Source organism: Gallinula chloropus (genome assembly GCF_964237585.1).
Source record: "Gallinula chloropus genome assembly, chromosome: 1".
Taxonomy (NCBI): domain Eukaryota; kingdom Metazoa; phylum Chordata; class Aves; order Gruiformes; family Rallidae; genus Gallinula; species Gallinula chloropus.
This window is the reverse complement of record NC_140085.1, coordinates 155,412,754-155,424,706: the sequence shown is the minus strand read 5'-3', so window position 1 is coordinate 155,424,706 and position 11,953 is coordinate 155,412,754. Positions and strand designations below refer to the sequence as shown.

Sequence of the window (11,953 nt, the reverse complement as noted above, 5' to 3'; positions counted from 1 at the left end):
GATTACATTTATACACCTGTCTTCCTGCTGACAGAGCTTGCATTTTTTTCCCCTTCCTTGTAATTAATTACAGAAGAAGATTCAAAATATCTGACTAGAACTTTTTGTTTGGTGTGAAATGTAATACAATTTTTATAGACTTTTTTAAAAACTGAAATCACTCCTTTCACTGCTGTAGAGACAGGGGGAAGGAAAATTCTGGTAAGAAACCAGAACAGACCCACACAGAAAAAGCAGGTGTAACACATGAGAGACACCTGCCATCAGGTTGCAAATATTCCTTTGGGGAGGCCAAAGAGGAGCTGCCAGGAATGGTCTACCTCCCATTCAGTCACCTGGATGTTTTATGGTATTAATGCCACCTTCAGCAACATTAAATTTATCAGTAGCCTCTCAATGTTTTTCTGCAAAGACAGAGGTCACTGTTGGCCGAGACCCAACAGTGACAGACCCAGTTACTTTTCTTTTTAACTGTGGCCCAGTTACACCTCAAATTTTGGAAAGAGCCCAGAGGAGGGCCAGACTGATGATCAGAGTGCTGGAGCAACTCTCCTATGAAGACAGGCTGAGGGAGTTAGGCTTGTTCAGCCTGGAGAAGAGACGGCTTCATGGAGATCTTATTCTAGCCTTCCAGGAAGGACAGAGAAGGACTGTTTACACAGGTTTGCGATGATAGAATAAGGAGGAATGGGTTTAAACTGAAGGAGGGGAGGTTTAGATTAGATATAAGGAATACATTTTTTACAATGAGGGCAGTGAGGCCCTGACACAGGCTGCCCAGAGAAGCTGTGGCTGCCCCCTCCCTGGCAGTGTTCAAAGCCAGGTTGGATGGGGCTTTGAGCAACCTGGTCTAGTGGAGGGTGTCCCTGCCCATGGCAGGGGGTTGGAACTAGGTGATCTTTGAGGTCTATTCCAACCCAGTCCATTCTGTGATTCTATAAGCTTCCTTTCCTTCAGCCAGGACAGGGGAAAGTCCACACAAAGGCAACAGTGTATAGGAGCATCTGGTTTTAAACTCTGGTTTTCAGACGCCTTAAAGCTGCGCTTGTAGTAATTTCACATGTGTCCAATGAGACTTTTAGTCTGTAACCCCTTTGGATTGAAGACAATGTGGCAGTTGCATATAGAAACAAACATGCGTAACTCTTCTGTCTAGGTAGTGAGCAGGCAAAACGAACATCCACAATAACAACTACTAAAAAGACTCTACTCTTTCCAGGTTCTCAGATACTGCATCGGGGTTTTGAGTCATCCTGCTAGAAGTCTGGTTTTGCTTAATCTCTGGGGCTGACATATTCAAGTTGAGATGCTCATCAGGACCTCTTACTACTGGGCATACGAAGTTATACGCCACCAGTGAGATCTGGTTTTAGAATTAATGTTTATCTTTTAAGTCTAACCTATGTCTCAAGCCTCACATCTCTTTCCAACAAAAGAAAGCAGTGAGTTTTTTCTTGGTACTGGGTATCTAAATAACTTCATTTTGTCTCCTAAATTTACGTGTATGTATTTCTACAGTTCTAGGCCACCACAACATGTGGTCCATAGAATGGACTGAGTGAGATATTTTATTAGACTATGTCTGCTCCTAAGGCCAGCAGCAGCCAAGATGACTTCTGGAAATATATCAGTAAGCCAGATGTGTTTGCTGCAATGTGTCTATTTCCTTCAGCAATGGGAATCCACAATACTGTGGATGCTCAAGTTAAGTTCCCTTGAAAGGAAAGCTTTCTGCAGCCCAGTCTAATGGAAAATATGGAGCAACAGTGGTGTACCCTGCTCCAACCAGTCTCTCTCACCAAGGAAACAAACCAGCTACTGCGGAATAATCGGCATTGTTTGAGCATCCAGCCTCTTCAAGGCTCCTAAAAACCAATTTCTTTGACACCCTGTGTTGCAAAGAACAAGTTTTGCAATAACTGAGTAGAAAATTACTCCAATTTATCAATTTCTCCTCTCTCCTAGGATTCCTTTTTTACTGTTCTGCTCTTCTGACACTGTATTTTCTGTTTCCCCAATAAGACATTAGGGGTTTATTCTCATTTGATTTCTTTATGGTGTCTCTAGTAAAAGTATCATGGGTCAAAAAAAAAAGTAAAGAAAAACAAACAAATGGACATCAAAAGACTATACCTTAAAAATAATTAAAACACCCAAACAAACCAATTTGCCTACTCCAGATCAGTTTACCTTAGAAATATAAACATGTAGAATGTAAATAAATGCATTTTTCTGACAACCTCTCTACTAATAAATCAATAATCTGGGCTATGCAGAGACAGAAAAATGTATCTTTAAAGAAAACAAGACGTTGACTGTAAGGCAGAATTATAACACACTAATTTACATGACACAGACATCTTGAATTACCGAACGCTATTTCCATTGGAAGAAAACCCACACCCTACACTTGAAATAGATGTTGAAAAGAGTGTTTCTAGCACTGATAAATAAAAGCATAATTATACTATATGTTCAGTGACAAAATAGAAATAGCACATGCAGCGTTTCCTATTTTGAATATAAATAGGATTAGTATTATTTTGTTTGGAATCCAGGATCCACTTGCTGTATCCTGCGCATAAAGCAAAAATTCCTACCATCATAAGTTCATGGTCTCAGGCTTTAATGATGGCTTCATTATTTGTTTCTGGACTAGGATATTATACTGGTTTTGGCTGGGATAGGGTTAATTTTCATCATCATAGTTTGTATGATGCTCTTTTGGATTTCTGCTGAAAACACTGTTGCTAACACAGGCATGTTTTTATTACTGCTGAGCAGTCCTCAACCCAAGCCAAGGTCTTTTCTGCTTCTCACCCCACCCCACCAGCAAGCAGGCTGGGGGTGCACAAGGACCTGGGAGAGAACACAGCTGAGACAGTTGTCCCCAACTAAAAGGATATTCCACATAAAGCAGGGGGAAGGAGGAATAAGGGGAGAAATTTGAGGTGATGGTGTCTGTCTTCCCAAGTCACTGTTATATGTGATGGAGCCCTGCTTTCCTGGGGATGGCTGAACACCTGCCTGCTCATGTGAAGTAGGAAATTAATTCCTTGTCTTGCTTTGCTCGTGTGTGTGGCTTTTGCTTTTCCTATTAAACTGTCTCTATCTCAACCAATGAGTTCTCTCCATTTTACTCCTGCAATTCTTTCCCCCATCCCACTGGGGGAGAGTGAGAGAGCGGCTCTGTGGGACTAAGCTGCATGCCAGGGGTAAACCATCTACTCACTTCTATCCTCAAATCTATGGGGGGTGTCATAAGAGAATCCAGGATTTTTGGGTTTTATTCTTATGTCTTATTCCCAGCATCAGTATTTTTCAGGATCATGTTGTTTTTTCAAATATGCTCAGAAGCTGAGATAAAATAAAGATGATACATTTCACAATTACTCTTGTAATTGCTGGCTTGGCCAACATTTACTCAATGCTCATACAAAGTACAGTTATCTCCAGCAGCATGAGAGACCACAGAGCATGACACAGCATTGATGTCTCTACCATCTGCACTTTTTTGAGGGTTTGGACTCCAGTGCTACCTTTAACTTTTCTTTTTTTTCATTTTTGTCCTGGAACTGGTGAAGTTTCGGCTTCATAATATTTAAGAGACCAGATACAAATTCTAAAGCTAAGATAATTTAAAAAAAAGTGGGTATCAACTGAAACCTTCCTTTAAAAAATGGAGATTAATAAAGTCCATGATTAAAGGGTTTAAGGTTGGGCATTTGAACCTGACTCTCAAATGTACTTAGAAATTTAGAACTCCAAGAGTACAAATCATCAAACTTTTTTGACTTGTGATTCCTCTGCCACTGGTATTGCCAACACCAACTGCAACACTAATGGCAGAGGAATTGCAGGGAATGTACTGCTGTTATGTGCTCCAGTCTAAGAATATCCTCTCTGGCTCCAAAGGACTGTGTAATTGCTGAAGCCAGAGAAACCACACTCCAGAAGGCCAGGCATGTGCCCAATCCAAGCAACCATGATCAACCCTTTCAGAGAAATGATCTCGCTCAACTCCAGCACTGGCAGCTTTATAATCAGCTAAAGTGACAGTTCACAGTGCCCATGGAAATAAGTACGTTTAATAAGGAATGTTACAATATTGATTTTACTCTTGATTCAGGAAAAACAAATATCTATTTGATGCTATGACTGTACATTAGTACCAAGGACTTCAAGTATTTTTTTTTAACAGATTTAAATAGTACTAAAAAGACACATGGGCAAGGTTCTAGGATCTCTAGTGCATGCTCTACAGTAAAATCCTAGAGCAGCTAATGACTTTAGTACTTTCCCTGTCAGAGTGTCACATCTAAAGAAACTTTTTACCTCCACTTCACTGGTTCAGGAGCACAATATCCTCCTCCACCAAATTTATGACTGATTTATTTTTTTTTCATTTTTTTTCCAGTGTGCTCTTGAGGTTGCAACACTATTTTATCTATGCTTAAGGACTTTCTTGCAGCTAGGTATATGCTGAGTAAAGATGATTTAGGAAGAAGCACCACATTCTTTAAAAACAGTGTTTTGTCATTTTTTTTAAAGTTAAATTCTTCTGGATCTTACCTCCTGCTGGAGGAAGATAGCAACTCAGCAGCCATGCATTGCCTGCAGATGTTACACTTAAGCCTCAGCTCATTACCACTGACATTTTGTTTGAGGAAATTACCTTTCAAAAGGTTGTAAGATAGGGCTGTCAGCCATCCTCAGACAGAGGAACTTGAACAAGTTAGCAAAGAATTCTTGGAACGCTTAAGGGAATAAAGAAATTACGTACTAAAATGTGCTTGACATTCACATTTTCTACTTTAGCTTATCTTGAAAAACATCCAGATAGTAATTTCAACATACTCACCTCAGCTAAGTAAAATTCATCGTATTGTCTCTTAAAATTTTCTCCTTTGTAGTAATTACTAGCAGCAACAATCACATCTACAGCCACCATGCTTAGTATGAACATATGAAACACGGATGACCTCATCATTTTCTGCAAAAGAAAATGTTATCATCAGAATTAGTCAAACCATATACACTTTAATTTTTATTACACTGTCAAAACATAATCAGTTATAATAATATGGTTTTATAAAACTTCTTTACATGATTGTAATTTACTGCTCTTTAAAACATTCTAAAATATTATTTCAACTGGTTGTTTTTAAATTTTCAGTTCTTTATTTGCCAGTTGACTACTTACTCAAATTCTGTCATTTATAGAATCACAGTATCATTTAGGCTAGAAAAGACCTTTAAGATCATCAAATCCAACTATTAACCTAACAGTAATGAGTCCACCACTGACTCAACCACTTCCCTGCACAGCCTGTTCTAGTACTTGATAACTCTGTTGGTGAAGAAATTTTTCCTAATATCCAGTCTAAACCTCCTCTGGCACAAATTGAGGCCACTTCCTCATGTCTTATTACTTGTTATCCTGGAGAAGAGACCAACACCCACCTCACACCTCCTTTCAGGTAGTTGTAGAGACCACTAAGGCCTCCCTTCAGCCTCCTCTCCTCCAGCTGTTACTCATAAGCCTTGCTCTCCAGACCCTTCACCAGCTTTGTTGCTCTTCTTTAGATGTGCTCCAGCACCTCAGTGTCCTTTTTGTAGTGAGGGGCCCAAAACTGAACACAGCACTCAAGATGGAGCATCACCAATGTTGAGTACTGGGGTGCAATCACCTCCCTACTCCTGCTGACAACACTATTCCTGACAGAAGACAGGATGCTGTTGGCCTTCCTGGTCACCTGGTCACACTGCTGGCTCATATTTAAGCAGTTATCAACCAATGCCCCCAGGTCCCTTTCATGTAACCACTGAAACAACTAATACAGTTTAGTATGATATTCATTGCTTTAGTGTTTTTTTAAAACATAAACTGTACTTGTAACTACTCAGTTGCTCTTGGCTAATACACCTTCATTATGATTTATTCATGCAGATCTTAATGACTTATTGCTCTGGAACAAGCAACTTCCATTCTATGTTTTGCATTGCTTTTGCTCAAGAAAGACTAGTAAAATGGGATGCATCTGATTTCAAACTATTGCCTTATAAGTATAAAACATATCTACATTTAGTAGATATACACATCTGGGTCAATGAACTGTGAAGTAATTCAGAGATAATTCATGTATCTGTGCACATAATGCTTTGTGTCACTGCTGCTGCAGTCTCACATGAGAGAAGAAAAATGGAGTCACGCAGCACTGGCTCAGAGTTTAACTCTGTGAGTTGCCAAAACAGTAGTGATAAGAGGTATGCCAGAAGTTCAAAGAATGAATTTCTAGAGCCCCACAACAAAGAGCATGGACCTATGACTTACCCTGTAAATTTAACCACTACCCTCACTGGGCCAGCCACAGCTGTTCCAGTAGAAGCTAGAGTCAAACAGGCAGAAGACAATACTACTTTATATTAACCATCTTGGAATGAATGGTCACTAATATCTGTATTTTTTACAATTTTTCACAAGTAATACAGTTTATGTCTTTAATGCTTATTTGCAAACACAACATAAGTTATGCACCATTATGGTCCAGTCCAGCATGTCCACATCTTTCTTGTACTGAGGAGCTCAAAGCTGGACACAACAGTCCGGATGGCCTCACCAGCCCTGAGTAGAGAGGAATCATCTCCCCCAGTCTATTGGAAATGTTCTTCCTATTTCTCTCCAGAGAGCTGTTGGCCTTCTTTGTCTCAAGACCATATGGCTGGCTCATGTTCAACTTGTTGTCTACCAGGATCCCCAGGGCCTTTCCTGATAAACTGCAGCTGCTTGGAGCCAAGCCTGTACTGGTGCATGCAACTATTCCTTCTTTCATAGGATTTTGCTTTTCCCTTTGCTGAAAATCATTAAGATGCTGTGGGGTCAGTTCCCTTGACTACCAAGATCCCTCTGAATCGTAGCACAAGCAATGTATCAGCCATTCCTATCAGTTTTCTATCGTTTGCAAACTTGTTGAAGGTACATTCTATGCCATCATCCAGATCATTAAAGGTGGTATTGATGAATCAAGAGTGACCTTGCAATAACAATAGTCAGCCCCCTTAGCCATCATTGGTGCCTTCCATCAGATTCAACAGGCATCTTTATGTCCAGTTTGTTTAAATGTTTCTTAACCCAATCCTTGTTCACAGAGAAGTCACTCTGGCTCTAGACTCACAGGATTCTTCTAAGCAGATACCCAAACATGAAAAAGTCTGCTCTCCTGAACACCACAGGGTTGTGGTCCTGTCTTTTGGCTCTGTTGGAGTTCAGGATCCTGTAAGGATCTCATGGTCATTGCAACCAAGACTGCCCTGAGCCTCACAATGTAACCAGTTCCTCCTTGCTTGTAAGTATGGGGTCCAACCAGAGTACCTGCCCTCATCAGCTCACATGTGTTAAAAAGTTAGTATCATTGCACTCAAGAAATCTGGATTTTTTTTCCTGCTGTGTTGCCCTTCTAGCAGATATCAGAGTGGTTAAATTGCCCCAGGAGAACTGGGGCCTGTGAACGTGAATGTATTGCAGAAGTATGCAAAAATTAAGTAACACACATTCTTACATTCACAAAAATATATTAACATGTTAGAAGATTCATATGTACAGTTGTAAAATACTCTCTCAAGTCTTCAATGAGCTGAGGTTGTTGTCTTGATAAAAAATTGTCTGCGTTTACATTTTACATATAGCCCTGTCCCTGCAGCTCAGGGTCTTGCCCAAGCTACTCTCCATACTGTTGGTTACTTCTGTGATCAAATTAGAGCACAATACAGTATGTATGGGAGCCTGCAAGGACTTGTTCAGGCTTTTAGCAAAGACTTCTGCCTGCCTACAGAATTCATGCCCTGTTTAATTCTGCTGGTGTTTTAAGGTTGTCTGCTGACACTGAAGCTGAGCGAAGACAAGACTGCTCAACTCCCCTCCTGCAAGCTGGCTTCCTTTTGATGCTAGGGCCATAAAATGGCTGTATATTCCCATCTAGAAAGAGTGGTTTAGGAGATAAAGCCTCACAGAAATTTACAGAACAATCCTGGGCTAATAATAACGGCTGAAGTGCAGCAAAGTCATCAGAACAGAGTGGCTAAAAGAGGTCTTGCTTTTATTTTTAATCCATAAGGCCAGCTATAAGAATACAGTAATAATTAAAGATACGGCTACTGGCATCAATCATGCATTTTTGTCACTGGTGTGACTCAAAACAGGTAGCATTGTATCTGTTACATTTCTATTTCACACAAGTTCTAAACAGATAGCTAGTCTCTCTGCATATTTTACACTGTATTTTTAATAGTGTCAAAATTCCTTTCATCATAACCAAGTATTCTGCCTCAATTGCAAAAGGACTTGCTAAAAGGAACTAGTAAGCAAGGCTGTAAAATGAACTCTCTTCCATCACAGAAAGACCCCACTGAGGAAACAAAATGGTAGCACAGCAAGAATAAAATGTATAAACCCTCTTGGTATATATGTACATATATGCATACTTTCTCATACAGTCCATACCTTTGGACACTGATAACAAGATTTTCCAGCGGTATATTTCGTGCTGGAAAATAAATCACAATAACATAAATCATGTCTTAACTGCAGTATGATTCAGTAAAATTCAATAAAGCTTCTTGTCAATTACTAAAGGTCACCTTCCCACCTCAACTGAACTGAAAGCTTATGATTTATCTAACAGAGAGCATTAGGCTGGCATAACACAATTCAACACCAAGGCAGTAAGGGAGGAGGTTCAGACAAGGTAGAAGCGAGGCACAAACTGCGTAGGGGCAGGAACAGCTGGCTGAGGCAGCCAACTGGGAGGTGGCTGTGGCAGGCAACGTGAAGAGCAGCTTGCTGCTGGCATGAAGACAGAGAGCCTGTGGGGCCAGCAAGGTGGAGGTATCTGAGTGTATTCACATGCACAGCAAAAAAACATGATGCTGAGGAGACCCAAAAAAGAAATTAATTACTTTTAAACCCCATCACTGGCCTGCTCACAGAGGCCAGATTGGCCTCTGTGTTTCTTAATTTTTTCCTTGCTGCTCACTTGTCAGGAACACTACACATGATAAGCAGCTTTCCTATCGACCTCTCAGGGACAGACTGCAATATCCTTAGGAGACCATTCACCGTGCTTCAGCCCACACACCTACTGTGCCCAGCTTCCCCCCAACTTTAATCTGTCTTAAATTTGTTCTTTCTGCATCACAGAATTTTAATTTGGATTTGCACCCATGAAATGGTTTAAGTGCACCTCTGCTGTAATGTATGACCATGAGAGTTCACTGTCTCTTTAGACATTTTTGTGTTTGGAACAAGGTCTAAGAGAAAGCTGAAATTAGCCCACAGCACTTGCCCAAGCCTTAAAAAACATTTTGGATCACCGGATCAGCAGCGTGTCATTTGGATTACAGCCCTTTTCAGAGCACACAGCCATGGAAAATTCTCTGTGCAAACTTGAAAGAAGAGACATAATGCCAGTTTCTGTTCTTGTTTAATTTCCTGACCTTTTTCAGCCCTTGGATGTGTGCTTCTTAAACTGTGCAGGAATAAGATGAAAGAAATGTTCTCTGTTGCTGTCAGCTAGCTGCATGATGGGAAAATCGTGCCTAATATTAAATTGGACTTAACATTAGCTGTGTTGAACCAGTCCCAAGTGAAATCTCCCGTTGCTGCCATCAATCAACTACAACAGTGAAGAATTTCTTACGTTTACTCTGAATCACTTCTAATACGGGCATCTGGCTTCATGTAGGATGACGATTCTCAGTGTTCAGGACACTGTGAAGAACATGGGTGGCACAGTGCATTAAAGATGCAATGGCCATAAAAACCAAACCGTTAATGATCCAAATTCTTTCAGTATTTGGAAATGCATAATGGAGCTGATGATTTGCTTTGTGCTTAGATGGGAATTTCCTGAAAGCAGAAAAGACTTCTAAAATACCACTAATTTATTTAACATTAGGAATGTGCTTGTTACAGCTGAGAAGTAACAAGTGAAGAATTGTATGGAATATCCTGGATTCACCCAAAAGCTCAAGTAAGCAATGACACTGGAATTGCTGACAGGAGGAGCCTTCGTGGGTCACTTAGCCTTATGGAGCATTACCATGCATGACCTAAGGCAGTCTTCTGTGTACCCTATTCTGAGTATCAGAATGGGGTACACAGTTTTAATACTTCCTCCACCTTCCTGCATGGTAGAGGGAGGATGAATGACACAAATTGGCCTTTGCCAGCTCACTGCCATGGAGAAAATCCACAGCAGCTGCCACCTTACACAGCTAGAGTCACACAGATACCAGCTCAGGAAAGCAGTCACTAAGCAAATGGAACTGTATTTTCCTAAGACTAATCCCCTTTCTGGGGCTTGATATGTACATCACGTCATTCCTTGTACAACCATCATTTACACTGGATTTTTGTTTCAAGGCTACAATAAATCCTGTTTACTAAGCAAGCAGGTAAGCATTGCAAATTTCTAGGGAATGACTGACTCATTAATAATAAATGAGCACACAGATCATGTTACCCTGACATTACTAGCTCAAAACTGCCCAAGCTAGTAATCTTCAGTATTACTATGTGAAATCTTGAAGACGTGTCTTCAAAAGGCTCAGTGTTTTTAGTTCAGACCTACAGAAATTCAGACAGCATTTTAACACGTTTGGTGATGGTCTAAGATAACAAAAAAAAAAACGAAGAGAAGAAATTGGCTTGAACAATAAAAAAATTACAAAAAGAGTCCTCGAGCTTATTAGTTCTGATCAAGGCATGGCGAGGATTTGATATGCAGAAAAGCTCTGCTTATTCTGGTCATTTAGTGTATGAAAAGCTTAGAGTGCCTAATTGTCAAACTGGCAGGGTAGCTCTCTAAAGTACCAAACCAATTAATGAACAGTGTAAACATCATTTAACTAAAAGACTTTGATAGTTGCTATATGGGTAAGCAGCTTTTCTCCCAATTTTGATACTCCTGAATTGTGTATTCAACACACAACTGTAGGAAAAATACAGTTGTATCCATATCTCTTTATATTTCAGATAAACTTCAATGCTTCATAAAACAATAGTGTCTCCTCCTCCATGTTTTAACAGGATGGCTCAGCCAAGCTGCTTAGTCCCCTTTCATCTTCACTTGCTTTTGAGATTTGCCCAATGCAGCTAGGTTTTGCTAAAAGATTCCCACTGAGCTTCCAGCTATGGCTGCTGAAAGACATACATGGCTATTGTAGTTAATTTTGCACCTATAGCTATAATGATAGTGTAGGTTATTTGTACTCATGCCTACTAATGTCTACAAGAAGACCATCCCATCTGGTAGCTAGAAGAGATTTTGATTTTTTTTAAGTAGTTGCTTAGATGTGTCCAGAAGAGTTGGGGGACATTTTCAAATAGTTATCATGTCTGAGAACGTTACCTTAGTGCTAACCCAGTCTTTTATACTCACGGACCTGCTGCAGCCTAGATCATACCACTGCAGTGGCACGAAGGCAAACAAGACTCCCAGCTGATTTCAGCAGACAGGACCACCATGACTTGTGGTGGTACCTTCTGTAACTTCACTGCAACTCTTATGGTACCTGATAATTTCTTAAAGCCCAATTAGCTGGAGTCATACAAGTATCAGAACCTTTGTTCAGAAAAGCTAACAAAGCACAACTCAGTTACTGCAGCGTAGAATGCAGTAAGTAAAATAAAAGATCAAAATGTATTGTAAGTATCTTTTTGTTTTGGCACTTGCTTCAGAGCTTGTGCTTTTATGTGCTTGTAGAGGGATCACAGGTTTTATACCAAAGGGCCAGTATCAGCTGTACAGATAGAATTCAAGCCACTAAGAAAGTAACAAGGCACTAGCCAATCCTGATTTAATGTTGAAAGCAGGAGACATCACATCCCTCAGAAATGATGATAAGGTACTGCTCCTGGAATGACACTTGAAAGAGCAAAGAAAACTTGACTATT

General features: G+C 40.2%; 1 protein-coding gene across 2 annotated transcripts in view; it reads right to left on the bottom strand.

Moving 5' to 3' along the window:
- Positions 1-11,953, bottom strand: part of NALCN (sodium leak channel, non-selective) — a gene marked incomplete at both ends in the record, with an annotated part of 232,005 nt that overhangs the window by 111,897 nt on the left and 108,155 nt on the right. For both annotated transcript variants that reach the window (XM_084271507.1, XM_084271508.1), the window contains one exon: positions 4,862-4,993. In XM_084271507.1, the coding sequence (XP_084127633.1) occupies positions 4,862-4,993 (132 nt within the window). The remainder of the gene's footprint in view (positions 1-4,861; positions 4,994-11,953) is intronic.